Here is a 15905-nt window from a genome sequence, read left to right as displayed (position 1 = left end):
GAAGCAGGTGGCCGACAGAACAAAGATGGCAAGCGCCCAGGTGACATCGCCGCCAGGGAACGTGTTAATGACGGACGGACGACTAACGAATGGGCCCCAAACCGCTGTGATCTGCTGCCGCCTGGCATCGGCGGCAGCAGCTCAGGCTGCAGCTACCCGTCGTTGCGACCAGCAACAGGCGGGCGGCTCTTAATGTGTTTGCCGTCCTTCCCCCGCACCTCCGATGAGAACGGCTGGCTACGTACTGTGCGAAAGAAGTTCAACAAACATATACACGTACACGAGAGGATAATACTCGAAGAGCAACACAGACTCGCACATTCATTGCCCTGCTGCAACCTCGCAGCTCCAAGCCTGTAACACCTGGTATTCCCAGGCAGCCTCCCTGTCCAAGTATTTACCAGGCACTAACCCTGTGAGCTGATGAGATAGGACCGGAAAATCATCCTTGAATGTCACCACAATCAATGTGGATCCTCACTTGACTTTGGCAGAGCGGGAATGAAATTGCTACTGCCCTCTACTCTGTGGACCAGAGGTCACTTAAAGGGAAATCGAGAGGTAGCTCTGTGATATCCACTTCCATTCCCTAAGATGAAGGGTTGCAGCAATGCCATGCGAGAGATCCGATTCGACTCTTTGTCTCGTGGCGCTGATGGTCGATAAAATTAGGCTGAAGACAAAATTAAAATGAGATGCTCAGAAAGAGATAATAATATCGTGAGAATGAATCACAATTCCACCACGGATCCACCACGGATCCACCTCAGATCCTCGATGGTACCACCTCGAATCCACCACAAATCCACCTCGGATCCACCTCGGATCCACCTCGGATCCACCTCGGATCCACCTCGGATCCACCTCGGATCCACCTCGAATCCACCTCGGTCTCACCTTGGATCCACCTCGGATCCTCGATGGCACCACCTTGAATCCACCACAAATCCACCTCGGATCCGCCTCGGATCCACCATGGATCCACCTCGGATCCACCTCAGATCCACGACGGATCCACGACGGATCCACCTCGGATCCACCTCGGATCCACCACGGATCCACCTCGAATCCACCTCAGTCTCACCTGCGTGGTAGACGGTGGGCGCGGTGCCCAGGGAGAGCACGCGGTGGAGGTGCGTGGGCAGCGATGAGGGAGAGAGCCGCGAGCCCACGGCGCGCCTCCCCGCCGGGCGGGGGTCGTGCCGCGCGGCAGCCAGCAGGAAGGGCGGCGGCGGAGTCGGCGAGAGCGTGAGGAGCCCCCCGCCGCCGGCGCAGCCCCCCGCGACGCTGAGCAGGTAGCGGGGGACGCCGACGAGAGGCGACGGGCCCAGGGAGCCGCCAAACGGCCTGTGAGGCACGGCACGCACACGGAGAGGAGCGACACGCACGGCAACAACGGGGGACAGGGGGTGTGTATATACACACACACACACAACTAACAAAGACACACCGTGTAGCGTTCACAGACTGTTGGGGGCAAGTGGTGTTCGGGAGCACCTATGAAGGCCGGCACGGCACGGCACAACCAGGTGGGTTGGTGGCCGTCACCACGGCCTAGGGGAGGCCTCTCGTAGATAGGTCAAGGACCGGTTCAGATATTTGTCACTGGTGTTGCCCGTGAGCGAGGAATCAAACTCGGGTCGCCAGGGTCGTCGTGCAGCGCTAACCACTGCACCACTGCTCCCCTTATATATACACACACACACACGTATGCTTAAAGGTTCAGACCTGCAAATGCTTGCTCACCCCATCATTTTGACCCAGTCATTCCCTCTCCCCTTCCTTCCCTACCTGCCTGGCCACTCCACTTTTGTTCCTGCTGCTCATCTTGAGCCGTGCCCTCCTCTTTGTCCACATTGGGAACTTCCGTCCCAGCATCACTTCCCTCTCCTGGTCACCTTGTTGCCCATCCCCCCCCTGTCTGCTGCACCCTCTTTGCTCAACCGTGGGTTAAAGTTTTATGCGCTCTCAAATATTAGTAGCAATGTATGAATATGAAGCGCCAAAAAAAATCTAAGCTGCAATGAGCTAAACGATCCGCAGTTGTGAGTTCCAAAATCGTGAAAGAAAATTCTGATGACATTTAGCTACGACCGACACCTACTGTGTGAGATCACTAAGGACTAACAAAAAAATACTAAGGACTAACAATAGGAGTGAGAAAGGTTTTTTGTAAAATCCCAAACAAATAAAAAACAGACTTCCAAGCACAAGGTATGTCTCAAATAAGAGTGGGTTAGAGATGAGGCAAGAATATACTCTCACGAGTTGCATACGAATGATTCAACGGAGGAGAAAAATTAAAACAAGAAAATTTGACAGCTGCATACGTTAGAAAGCTAAGCTATTGTGGGCATAACATGAATAACGGTGAGCATCGTTATGGAGAATTTAAGTGACATACAGCGAGGGAAAAAAGGTATTTGATCCCCTGCTGATTTTGTACGTTTGCCCACTGACAAATGATCAGTCTATAGTTTTAATGGTAGGTTTATTAGAACAGTGAGAGACAGAATAACAACAAAAATCCAGAAAAACTCATGTCAAAATGTTATAAATTGATTTGCATTTTAATGAGGGAAATAAGTATTTGACACCTCTGCAAAACATAACTTAGTACTTGGTGGCAAAACCCACTGTTGGCAATCACAGAGGTCAGACGTTTCTTGTAGTTGGCCACCAGGTTTGCACACATCTCAGGAGGGATTTTGTCCCACTCCTCTTTGCAGATCTTCTCCAAGTCATTAAGGTTTCGAGGCTGACGTTTGACAACTCGAACCTTCAGCTCCCTCCAGATTTTTTTTCATGGGATTAAGGTCTGGAGACTGGCTAGGCCACTCCAGGACAGTAATGTGCTTATTTTTGAGCCACTTCTTTGTTGCCTTGGCTGTGTATTTTGGGTCATTGTCATGCTGGAATACCCATCCACGACCCATTTTCAATGCCCTGGCTGAGGGAAGGAAGTTCTCACCCAAGATTTGACGGTACATGGCCCTGTCCATCGTCCCTTTGATGCGGTGAAGTTGTCCTGTCCCCTTAGCAGAAAAACACCCCCAAAGCATGTTTCCACCTTAATGTTTGACGGTGGGGATGGTGTTCTTGGGGTCATAGGCAGCATTCTTCCTCCTCCTCCAAACACAGCGAGTTGAGTTGATGCCAAAGAGCTCCATGTTGGTCTCATCTGACCACAACACTTTCACCCAGTTGTCCTCTGAATCATTCAGATGTTCATTGGCAAACGTCAGACGGGCATGTATATGTGCTTTCTTGAGCAGGGGGACCTTGCGGGCGCTGCAGGATTCCAGTCCTTCACGGTGTAGTGTGTTACCAATTGTTTTCTTGATGACTATGGTCCCAGCTGCCTTGAGATCATTGAGAATATCCTCCCGTGTAGTTCTGGGCTGATTCCTCACCGTTCTCATGATCATTGCAACTCCACGAGGTGAGATCTTGCATGGAGCCCCAGGCCGAGGGAGATTGACAGTTCTTTTGTGTTTCTTCCATTTGCGAATAATTGCACCAACTGTTGTCACCTTCTCACCAAGCTGCTTGGCAATGGTCTTGTAGCCCATTCGAGCCTTGTGTAGGTCTACAATCTTGTCCCTGAGATCCTTGGAGAGCTATTTGGTCTTGACCATGGTGGAGAGTTTGGAATCTGATTGATTGATTGCTTCTGCCGACAGGTGTCTTTTATACAGGTAACAAGCTGAGATTAGGAGCAGTCCCTTTAAGAGTGTGCTCCTAATCTCAGCTCGTTACCTGTATAGAAGACACCTGGGAGCCATAAATCTTTCTGAAAGAGAGGGGGTCAAATACTTATTTCCCTCATTAAAATGCAAATCAATTTATAACATTTTTGACATGCGTTTTTCTGGATTTTCTTGTTGTTATTCTGTCTCTCACTGTTAAAATAAACCTACCATTAAAATTATAGACTGATCATTTCTTTGTCAGTGGGCAAACGTACAAAATCAGCAGGGGATTAAATACTTTTTTCCCTCACTCTACATCTCCCTCCACATAATGATGATCATAAAAATATGTTTTACATCCAATCAGCCGCCAGGGCCTACCATGAGAGAATGATTTCAGTAGCATAGCTTCAGTACAAGCAGACTTGTCCAACCAGTTTAGAAAATTCAGTAGGCTTGCCGAAACCAATGTTGGTTAAATGCCCGGTGGTGTTTATCGGCAACGATCCTCTCGATTAAATTTGGGTCCGAACTCAACTCCAAAAAAAACCGTACAGTACATATCAAATAGTAATCAGTGTCGTTGAGGAGAAGTAGCACAATAAATAAACAGCCAATCCGCCTCCTCGCCGTATCTGTGCCTCTACCTTGGCAATGGTACGAGTCGGGGCAGCAGTAGCGGATCGATGAGAAGGGTCGTGGGGTGAGAAGTGCACAGACAGAAGAGCAAGGATGTCAGCCCTTTCCCGTACGTCATCAGATTGTCTTCCGATTCTGTTCCGATGGCGTAGGCGTACACATACGTGTCACTGAAACCGAATTGGAAGTAAAAGGGCATACGGGAGGGCGTGCGGCACAGTTTGGCGCCAGCTACCATAGAGTGCGGTCGTGTCGCTGCAGTTTTCTCTAAAAACAGCGGCGCTATGCTCCAAATAAAATTAACGCTGAACCGCTTGCGAATTCTGAGATCCACCCTGCAGCTTTTAGATGTTTTGGAATGGGAAAGGGTGAACATCTCGCTACAGCGGCGAGATGTTAACTACCTCGCCTGGTGTACAGGTGGTCGTGGCTTCGATCCGAACTCTGACACCTGTATATTTTGAGTTTGCATGTTCTCCCCGTGGTCGTGTGGATTTTTCTCTGGGTCCTCCGGTTTTTTTCCCTCCACGTTTAGAATCAACATCACGCGCTTCCAGTATTTGGCTGCTATAATTGTCCGCGTGATAAGCCACTAAGCTGAGCTATCATCTGTGGCCATGTCGCTTCTGAGAAAGAGCTATATAGCTCAGTGGGCCTTACCTGGTAAAATAGATAAAAATAGTGTATAGTTCTTTAAGATGGGAAGATGGTGTTTAAGTAAAAGGCATGGATGAATGCATTATTAGCAGCAGCATCAGCAACAGGAAGCGTATACGAGTCGGCATGGATGAATGCATTATTAGCAGCAGCATCAGCAACAGGAAGCGTATACGAGTCTGGAGGAAAGTAGAAGGTGCCAAGTGTGGACGCCACGAGGTCCCACAGGGGTACACGACACGCTCGGTGAGTAAGGGCCGTGAACACGGTTTGGCTCAGGCTTGAGTCGCTCGGTTGTTGTCAAAGACCGCGTGAGTGAGCGGCTCAGCCGTGGCTTGGGCTCAGGTTCGCTGCTCGGCCTCAGGCTCGCTGCTCAGCCTCATGGAAACCCAGAGCACGGCTGGGACCTTGCCCGGAGCCGGCTGAAGTTACGGGCGTGGGCTTTGAGCCGGCTCACTTGAGCCAGAGCCAAGCCTGAGCCGAGCAGTGGTTGAAGATGCAGCCCTAAGCGCCCGCTGAGACACGTAGACAAACGTGCTAATCGGAGGTGCAGGGGAAAGACAACAAACTAAAAACAAAAAGGAGTTCTCAATAAATACGTTTGTCAATCTAGATGATGATTTCAAAGTGCATAGCTCCAGCGGCTTCCTAATATCAGAAGGAGGAGCGTTCCAGACGGCCGCAGAAGCACATCCGAAAGCACGCGATGTAGTGACCGTCTTTGTTCGATGGCTAGCCAAAAGCCGCAAACCAAGGGAAACCTGGATTTAAAGAGGTACAGAAAGAACACAGCAGGCAACTGCACTACACGTTCCACATGAAACAAGCAAACTACAATTTACACGTCACTGCTTGTACTGCTGAGGCCCACTGTTGGAAATGCCCAGTTAACACTTATTTCATATCGATACAGATATGATCGTTGTGATGTCGATACTAATATCTGCGCTCTGAGATTACCAACTTGAAAGGTATTTTTATGAAACCGAGTTCATTATCATGACGAACGATGGTAACATCTATTCGTGAAATGACTTCTCAATTCACATTTTCATCATCATTCGTGAAACTACTATCGGCGGCGCATCGGCCCGTGCGCCCCGCGCCACGAACCGTCGTGGCCACGGCAGACATCGGCGGTAAACTTTTCCCTCCGCGTCTACCGTTTGACCGAGTCTCTCCTCAAATAATGTAACGGTGACGACGACGACGACGACGACGAGGCGATGGTGGTCGCCGTAGTGACGACGCCGACGACGCCGACGACGCTCAGGCTGCTGTACGTGCGTACAGTGTCTAGCCCGTTCCTCCGCCTCTGGAGGCTTCCCAGCGGCACGCGCAGCGCGCGTCTGCAGGGTGCGCCCGAGAAGCCTTTCAGCAGCGACAACAAATCCCAAGTTGTCCCGCGTCTGTCGTATCAATGCACGCGCGACGCACCGGCGACGCACCGGCGACGCAATCCACCCGGCGAGGTTTGCGACTCGCCTCGCGCGGCCCCGGCGCATATTAGGTTTCAAACTTTGACGAATTAAAGCGTTTCACAATCAAGGTCGGACAAAAAGGGCCCCCCGCCCGCCCGCCCGCAAACCCTCGCACCCCCCCCTCCGCACCCACCTTGACGCCACCGCTCACCGCGGCGGCGAGCGGTGGAACCCGTTCTCGCCCTCGGCTATCGCTCGCGGATCTCGCCGCCCAAAAATCCACTCCACCGCCCGCCCGCCCACGCAACGCAACGTACAACCCCCCCCTCCCCTCCACTACCTGCATCCCATGCTTAATACCACGACGATCTGTGTGTGTGTGCCGAGACAGGGCTGGGGAAGAGAAAGAGAGAGAGAGGAAAAAAAACAGAGAATCTTTCAGGCGGAGGGAGAGAGACCAAAAAAAAAAGATGCTTGGCTCAAGTCGTAGGTCCAGCTGCGCCGGTTAATGACCCGATGGTGCAATTTACGTCGCGTTTTTTCGTTTTATTTAGCGGCGGAGAATCGGGTTCGTGAGCTGCTCCATGAACCTGGCGACCCAAATTGTATTCCCAGCCGACAGTGAGTGATGTGGGTTACTGGTCCCCCTTGCCCTCCATTCACAGCAAGCTGCATTGACCGGTGTGGTGAAGCATGGTAACAACAACAAAATAACCCCACGAACGGCATAGCATGGGGAGAGGAGGCCTTCGTCTATCCGTGGCTTGAGAATGGCAGGAATTTATTTTATGATGAAGTTGCCTTGCTGTGGTTTGAAGTGTTCGTTAAGAAAAGGCATGAAAATAACGTACAACTGAGGTTTTAAAGATATTTGTAAATATGTGCCAACTTGTGTGTGTGTGTAGTTTTTTGCATGTAAGAGTTTGTTGTTGTCTTTTTTTTATCTGCCCAAGATATTTTGCCTTGCAGTAACGATTTAGGAGCTAATCCTCACCTTGACAGCTCGTTACTGTAACAAGCTTTCCCGACACCTGCCCCTAGCCCACGCGAGTGTTTAAGAGCTTCCCGCAAGAGTAAATACATCACGCCACCAAATAGTTTCACAAGCGCCGTCGATTTCACGTGCTTCACGTGAGCAGCAGGTGAAGAGGACTATGCTTCGTGTGGGTCCTAACGCTGAAAACGTTGGGATTGTTAAAAAAACAAAACACCCCACGGGTTTCTCTAGAGCTGCTTCGGGTGGAGGCCCCTTCCGCCAGCAGTGCCGTGAGCAGGAAATTGCAGGGCGGCACCTCTACCCTCTGTTTTTGAAATGTAAAAACGTTTTGATTTAAAGCTTTCGTGACTGCAGTGATTCATATTCTTGCAGTCGAAACGTCGTGAGAATTTTATTGTTTTATATATTTTATTATTTTATTGTTTCCCTTCAACGTGACTTTACCGAAAGAACCAAGAATACGTAAAAACGTGAAAAGAAAAAATAACTTCATTCCGTCTGCGTTTAAAACACCCTGATATACAATTATTCTACTGCCACACTAATAAAAATTCACAGCCTTATGTGAAGCCACTGCTGGATGAAGGCACCCCCTCATGCTGCGGTGGTCACGAGGTTTGTTTTGGACCGTACTCTCGCGACCCGGCGCTCCGTCTCCGCGGTGCGCGTCCACCTCGGACGCGTTCCGTTCCTTGGCCGCCACTCCCGTCGTCAATTCTCGCGCGTCCGGCGAAGCGTCCACGCGCCCAAGGTCCCGCTGAATTGTCCCAGCGACGCGAACAGCTCATCAAACTTCCCCGTCTTCCATTCCCTCGGTGTAAATTCCTAAGCACGCATTCTCCCCCGCGCTTCTATGCCCATTCTCAGCCTCCGCCGCCGCCCCCCCCCCCACTCCCCGCTTCCCCATTAAACCACGGTCATTAACCGCCGTGTTTACGCAGACGTGATCACGCCACCATGAAAAGCGACGATGCACGATTGGGTTGGACACCCCCCCCCTCTCCCCACCACCGCGTTTGGAGCCCTTCGCCCACCGACTTAAAGACGCCGTCGCGCGCGCACGCACGCCGCTAATTGCGCGGGCGGTCCGCGGCAGATAGCCGCCGCTTTCAAGTCTCTCCCCCGCCCCCCCCACCACCTCTGATCTCACTCCCCGACCCTCAAATCGTCTCTGCCGACAGGCCGAGCGAGCTTCTCATGACTTCACGGCAATCAAAACGGGCACAAGCATGTAAATAAACGCTGCAGGCCCGGCGGTCAGCATGACTCCCTCGCAAATGGGCCAACGCATTTTATTTTTAATTTCTTTAAAGCGGATTTTTTTTTGTATTTCACTCAATTTTAGCCGAGGTGGGGGGCGGGGGGGGTGGTGTGAGCGAAATAAATAAGCAAATACAAATAAATATGTAAGATATATCCCCCACAGAGAGGTGTACTTGAAATGAACACCGAGAGGACACAAAGAGGAGCACTTGGACGGCTCTTTATTCCCTGGAATTTAGTTTTTATGTCAGTAGCTTAAGTCTATAATCGTTTTTTTTGGGTTAGATCGCGGAAATGTGTCGTTAAACCCGCCACCACCCGACACAACCAATTCGTAATGTTTGTCACGTAAACAGAACATGCCAATTCGTTACTAGTAAAGCAACACCGGTGTGTTGGAGAGCAAATCTGCAACTGACTTTGTGCTGTGTCCACCTACGTACCCTTGATAGGATATGTATGTTGAACTTATTTGCATCGTATGTAGCCAACCGTGCTCATCGGAGGTGTGGGGGGGAAGGACACCAAACTAAACACAAAAAAAGCCGTTCTAAAGAAATGTTTGCATAAAGATCATTTAAAAATGGCTGCCTAAAATCGGAAGGAAGAGCGCTCCAGACGACCGCAGAAGAGCATCTTAAGCGCACGATGTGTTGGTGTTGTGTCTGTACTGTGTTCTTGCTGGTTCTAAACTAAATTTAACTTTGTATTTGACTAGGTAAGGCCCACTGAGCTATATAGCTCTTTTTCAGAAGCGATCTGGCCACAAATGAAAGTAGCTTATGTGGACATTCATAGCAGGCAAATAACCAAAACGCTTGTTTATTCTAAACGTGGGGGCAAAAACCGGAGGACCCGGAGAAAAATCCACGCGACCACGAAGAGAGACACGCAACCTCCAAATATACAGGCGTCACACAGTCGGGGATCGAACCCACGGCCTCCTGCATACCAGGCGAGGTTCGTGTTGCCGTTCACATTGCAGGTTAAAAGACGTCATTTCGACCTGCCAAGGGTAAGTGACGTGGCCGGCGATCGAGACGAATTACGGAGTGCCAGCTGGGGGAGGGAAACGCCGCTCGGGAGAGCCGCCGCCGTAGAGAGATGGAGTGACGAAATCGTCTCGCGTGCAGTTTACCGGTGGACGGTTGCCATCGCAGGACCGCGAGAGATGGCGGGACACCTCAGAGAGGCCTTCATCCAGCAGTGGAATGATAATGGGCGATGATGATAAACTGTTAGCTCTTGCAGAAAAAAATATTTGGCCTTCTCAACATTTACTTCATTTGCAAGGACGCAGCTACAGTAAAACCTTGGATTGCGAGCATAATTCGTTCCGGAAACGTGTTTGTAATCCAAAGGACTCGTATATCAAAGCACTCGTATATCAGTTGTGATCACGTGACGCTCGGCAGTACAAAGCGTACACGTACTACTCGTATTGCAAGACCCTCGCTCGTTTATCAAATTAATATTTATTTACAATTTTTGCTCGTCTTGCAAAACACTCGCAGACCAAGTTACTCGCAATCCAAGGTTTTACTGTTTTCTAAATTCACGCGCGTGAAAGCAGGGCTTTTCACCTATGTTTCGACAGGCCACGTTCTACGGATGCACGTTCAACTTCTTTCGCAGCGTACGTAGCCGACCAAGCCAATCGGAGGCGCGAGGACAACAAACTAAAACAACCAAACACAATATTACATTGTGATATACGAGAGAGGGGTGCTGGTGGACCACGTGATGACACATGTTGAGCGTACAGACGTTACGAAGTTGGAACGTCTGTGCGCTCAACACGAGGGTTCCCAGACGTTGCGTTTTTTTTGTTATCTGCCGTCCATGAGAAGACTCGCGGGCACTTCGCAAGCCACCCGCTCGCCAATGACCACATGCAAAGGAACAAACAATAATTAATTTGGTGTTGCGCTTTAATTTGGCTGCCATTCCAGCTCTTGAGATCTAGAAGGGAAAAAAAATGCGTTCGACTGCCATGCGAACAAGAAAACAAAGATTTCTCAGCCACCAAGGGCGGCTTGGGAAGGTGCTGCCTCCTAGTGTAGAGCAGAGGTCATTTGAAGAGATTTCAGAGGCAGTTCTGTAACGTCTCCTTCCACAGGTCATTCTCTAACACGGGAGGGGGGGGGGCGCGATCCACCGCTGGTCTGTCAGGGTTCCAAATAGATAATTGGTATCATCACACGAGATCGCGAGCACAACTGGAGGGAAGAAACCACCCTCCCTCCCCCCCCCCCCCCCGCTCAAACCAAGTAAAACAATCCACAGCCGCAAAGTAAAGAGTCTTCACGTATCTGTACGAGTAAATTCACGTCAACTATTCACGCACAAGTTCGACGAGCAAATAATTTGCATCGACTAAACGTGATTCTCACGCTTACGATACGTGCATCGAATCCTGCGCGTAACCATCGATGATTTGCAATTTCACGTAAATGGCACGTGGATGATGTGCTGCATTGACAAGAATAATTTCCGGCTCGGATCGGTGGTTCGGTCATATTTTGCGAACCGCACTGACACACTGAATCCCTTCAAACTGATGACCCTTTGTCAATCCACTGCTGGATGAAGGCCCCCACCTGCACCGTGTTGGTCCCGAAGGTTGGATGACCATACCTCACCACGCCGCTGAGCACAGATTGGTGAAGGTGATGCCTAACATTCAGTTCACCGACGTCAAACGTGACCGGGGAATCGAACTGAGGTCACCGCTACAGCTCCAGCCACACCGGCGCGACCCCTTGCAACTCTCACGTCAGACAAATAAACCTGACGCATTTGTCAACAACAACAACAACAACTGTGTCCTTAAAATCGATAAACGCACATAACGGGTGGCGTCACGGGGCAGCGGCACTCGCTGGCTTCTCCGTGCGCTGTGAAGCGCGGCTTCCGTTGCCCGAAAAGTCGCCTGCCGTATAGTTTTTTTTCTTTTTCAAGGCCACAGCGTTGTTATTGACGAGCGCGTTGAGTTTCTCCGTCGGCTGTGCTCACGCGCCACTGCCAACGGCGGGGGGGGGGGGCCCGCCGCGTCACTTAAAAAATCCCGTTTGCTCTGACATTCAGGCACTTTGTAAACGAACCTCGGCGAGAAACGAGGCATCGACACACGAACGAATCGAACGAGACGGCAAGAACGGGATCAACAACAACAACAAAATCGATTTGATTCTTGTTGCGAATCGGGGTGCTAAATCGCGACCATCCACGGCACCGCCAGAGGGTGTGGGGGCTGGTGAATCATCCCACGAACGCTCATTACCGCAGACAATATTTTATCGGATCGGCAGCCTTGTGTGCCAATGCCGCGGTCATTCAAAACATGCGTTAGCGCCTTAAAAAAAAAACACAAAGAAAACACCCGCTTTTTGGATTCGTCGTTAAAACGGGCGGAGCGGTCACGTCTGCAAAGATCGCGGCCGAGACCTCGGGGAGAGAGAGACATGACACGAGAGCGGCGACGGCTTGTTTGGATTTTTCCTCCGAACGGGACGCTTTTTTTTTGCTTTTGGCTCGTTCGCACGCCGTAATTTTCCCCTCTATCGCTTCCGCGGGGGCCACGAGGCGCGTCCCCACCCCCCCCCTGGGAGCAATCGAGCGACGGCACGGAGGGGGTTTCGTGGGCAGGAAGAATCCGTCGTCGTCGTTTCAGAACCAGCGGCGTTTTAATCCGGGATGGACAATACCGACGGAGGAAACCCGGCGGAGGTGGAGTTGGTGGGATGGCGAGGGGGTGTGGGAGAGAGGATGCTGGGGGGGGGGGGGGGGGGATGTCGGGCTTGGGGACAACCACCCCAGCGAGAAGAGAGGAAACGATGAAAGAAAAATTATGGAATATTGTCACGAGTTTTTGTGTTCATTGAGATCACTTCAGTTGCATCGAATGATTGGCAATGGCTGAGCAGTAGAGCGGCTCGCCGCTCGTTGCGAAGGCTCGTGGTTCGAGCCCGGCCGCCACCCTGGTTAACACTGCGGGTGTGGTGGCCAAATAATACGACCCGTCTGCTGCCACGGCAGACGTTATAAGGTCACGCGATGTCATTCGAAGTGTGCGCCAGCATCATGGTCCAAATTTGGCGAAATGTTAAAAGTAACTCGAAAATTTACTTAATTGGGGGGGGGGGAAATGCGCAGCAAACGTCTCCACGGCTGGGGAAACTGAGCAGGACTCTCCTGAAAAGAGTGAGGACTCGGTTGAGACTTTCCTGGGTAAACGAGTGTCATTATAACGACTATCGCTGCATTTGGGGCGCACGTGTGCAACGTGACACAAGGCATTTCACATGAACGACTCGCTTCAGCAAGAGGTTCACAAAGCACATGCACGCATGCAAAGAAAAATAAATTATATTTAGAATCACAGACTCTAGGTGCCAAAAGAGACAACAATCTGCTTGTATAGAGGACGTAACAGTGTGCGGGAAAGGGCTCTTGGCGGGCACCTATGAAGGGGAGCCATGGTAGCGAGAAGTTAACTGCCTCGCCTGGTATCCAGGAGGACGTGGGTTCAATCCCGACCGCGACACGTGCATATTTGGAGTTTGCATGTTCTCCGTGTTCGCGTGGATTTTTCTCTGGGTCCTCCAGTTTTTCCCGCCGCATTTAGGATCAGCGTCACGCGTTTTAGAGTATATAAATTTCCACGTGATTAGCCACTTTTTTGAGCCATCATTTGTGGCCAGGTCGCGTCTGAAGAAGAGCTATACAGCTCAGTGAGCCTTGCCTGGTGAAATACCAAATACAGTTTAGTTTTTAGTTGAAGGCTAGTGGCATGGCACCGACAGCTCTCTCATATGTGTTTTTGGGTTGGTACGGCTCACTCTTCAGCATTATGTCCGACGCTTTGCTCCACGTGGCTGGAAGCTTCTTCAGGAACTCAATGGCTCCCGATGAAGTTGGTGTGATGTTTACGCGCCGCATCAGGTCGTCGATTGAGGCCGAGTCGACCTAGGGAAGGACCCAGGACCGGTTCAGACAATCGTCACCAATGTTGGCCGTGAGCGGTAATCAAACTCGGGTCGCTGGGTTCGTTGCGCCATGCGCTAACCACGACACCAACGCCCCCCAACGATACCAACAACACACAAACACATACCTAGACACACACACATACAATGCGTACGCCCACAAACGTGCATATTTCATGCAAAGATAGGACTGAAAATATGTGTCCTGAACAAAAGGAAGGCGGGGGTGAGATGCTGGCTTATATTTTAGCTTGATTTTTTTTACACTAACGTGTGTATATTTAGAAGGGCTTCTTCGCACTCGCTCCGATGGAAAAGGCTAATAGCAGACACGGTGATCGATTTACAGATGCCCCACCGATTTCTAATCACCCACTTGTCCGTCTTCTCGACAGGCGATGGAGTAAAAGCGACGGCTGCCATATCTGACGGAGGAGTGTGTCCGAAGCTTCAGCAGCGTGTGAATGGGATTCGTGGGAGGCGCGCGGAGGCTTTAGCATGACGAATGTTGTTTTCTCTACAATTACTCCCCAGTGTTTTAGCGAGTGGGGTATCTATAATGCATCACCCTGCGTGCGTGCGTGCGTGTCGCTGTCGAAGGGGAGCGACAGTGCGGTGGTCAGCGCACGGCGCGACAAACCTTACGACCCGAGATCGATTTTTCGCACAGAGTGACGAATATCTGAGCCGGTCCTGGGCCTCGCCTCGGTCGACTCAGCCTTAAACGAGGGCATGGTGTGGGTGCGTAAACATCAGCACTGGGGAGACAAAGGCGGCCGGGCGTGGTGTTGCCTACCCAACCCTTCGCGCCCTTTGCTGTGCTTGCCCCAAAAGCCTGTCGAGGCAACAAGGGGAGACTTCAATCCGTGTTCGCTGTTGTCGGCCTAAAGCTTCCCAACTGCTGTGCAAAGGCCTCCCCCAATTTCCTCCTCCATTGCTTCCATTCCCCCAGCCGCTCCTGTCCAGCAGTGACCGCCGAACTTCGCCACGTCGTCTCCCTCCCTGCTGCTGCTGCTGCTTCTGCAGTCACTTCTTCCGCCGTCTCTCCCTCTGCTTCTCTTTCCTTCTCTCGGTCTGCCCCCCCCGCCCCCCCCCCCCCCGTAGTCAATTTCGTTTCTTGTCTCTCGTCAGCTGTTCTCATGATACGTCCTGCTCACTTACACTTGTATGCATGTGTACTTACGTTGAACTCCTGTCGCACCGTACGTGGCCAACCGTGCTAACCGGAGGTTGGGGGAAGACAAACTAAACGCAAAAAGCAGCTCAAGTTAAATTATTTTGCCTCCACAACAGCATCTACGATGCCTGCTCACCTTATGTCATAATTCCTTAACCCGTCTCTTTGGCTTACTCCTCACATCATACGTCTTTCTATAGTTAATTAGCAAGTTTACGTGTGTGTGTATATATATAAAACAACGGTAGTGTAGCGGTTAGCGTACTGCGCTACGAACCCGGCAAACCGAGTTCGATTACCACTCATGGCCAACACCAGTGACGATTATCTGAACTGGTCCTGGGCCTCTACTAGGCTGACTCAGCCTCATATGAGTACCTGGTGTGGTGTGTAAATTTCGTCACTGTGGAGACAAAGGTGGGCCCGGGCGTGGTGCTGGCACACCCACCCCCTCGTGTGCCGTGCCGGCCTTCATAGGCGCTCGCTTACAGCACTTGCCCCAACAGTCTTGTTCAGCCGATACGGGGGATCCTCGTATTTGTCTTTGTATATAACATGCATGTGGTCTTCCTCATTCGTATCACGATTTCCGCTAAGTTCAGCTATCGATGCTTAACCCCGAAAATGCGAAGGGGCTAAGCCAGGCTTGGCTGTAGTAAACCCCTTCACAATTTCCTCCGCAGCCCACAACAGCTGCAACGCGCACGGGGGGGCTCACGGCGGTGGTTAGACGCGGGAATCACTTTTTTTTTTTGGAACGAGAGATACCCAACTGTTTTCAAAACAAACGTGAAAGATTCCTTATCAGCTTACAACTTGCCCTGGGGCAGGAAAGCTGGTCAGCGAAAGAACGAGCTGAGCTGAACTAAACGAGGGAGGGAGGGAGGGAGAGGGAAACGCAGACAGAGAGAAAAATAAAACGACTCGTAGAAGAGAAAGCCTTCTGACCACCGCGAAGGTTACGCAGTGCCGGCCAATCGGACACAAGCCGATAAGTGTCATGTGACCCGAGACCGGCCAATAATGGGAGGTGGTGGGGAGCACCCAAAAAGTTTTTGGAGTTCACCAAGT

The 15905-nt window shown here is 51.1% G+C and overlaps 1 protein-coding gene across 2 annotated transcripts in view; it reads right to left on the bottom strand.

The window, feature by feature from the left end:
* The window catches only part of TMEM201 (transmembrane protein 201), a 124971-nt gene that overhangs the window by 49463 nt on the left and 59603 nt on the right, over positions 1 to 15905 (bottom strand). For both annotated transcript variants that reach the window (XM_032962235.2, XM_032962236.2), the window contains exon 8: positions 1085 to 1347. In XM_032962235.2, coding sequence (XP_032818126.2) covers positions 1085 to 1347 — 263 coding nt within the window. The remainder of the gene's footprint in view (positions 1 to 1084; positions 1348 to 15905) is intronic.

The sequence above is a fragment of the Petromyzon marinus genome, chromosome 28 (assembly GCF_048934315.1).
Source record: "Petromyzon marinus isolate PM22_M1 ecotype Great Lakes invasive population chromosome 28, UKy_Petmar_22M1.pri1.0, whole genome shotgun sequence".
In the NCBI taxonomy this organism is placed as follows: domain Eukaryota; kingdom Metazoa; phylum Chordata; class Hyperoartia; order Petromyzontiformes; family Petromyzontidae; genus Petromyzon; species Petromyzon marinus.
This window is presented reverse-complemented; position numbering and strand designations above follow the sequence as displayed.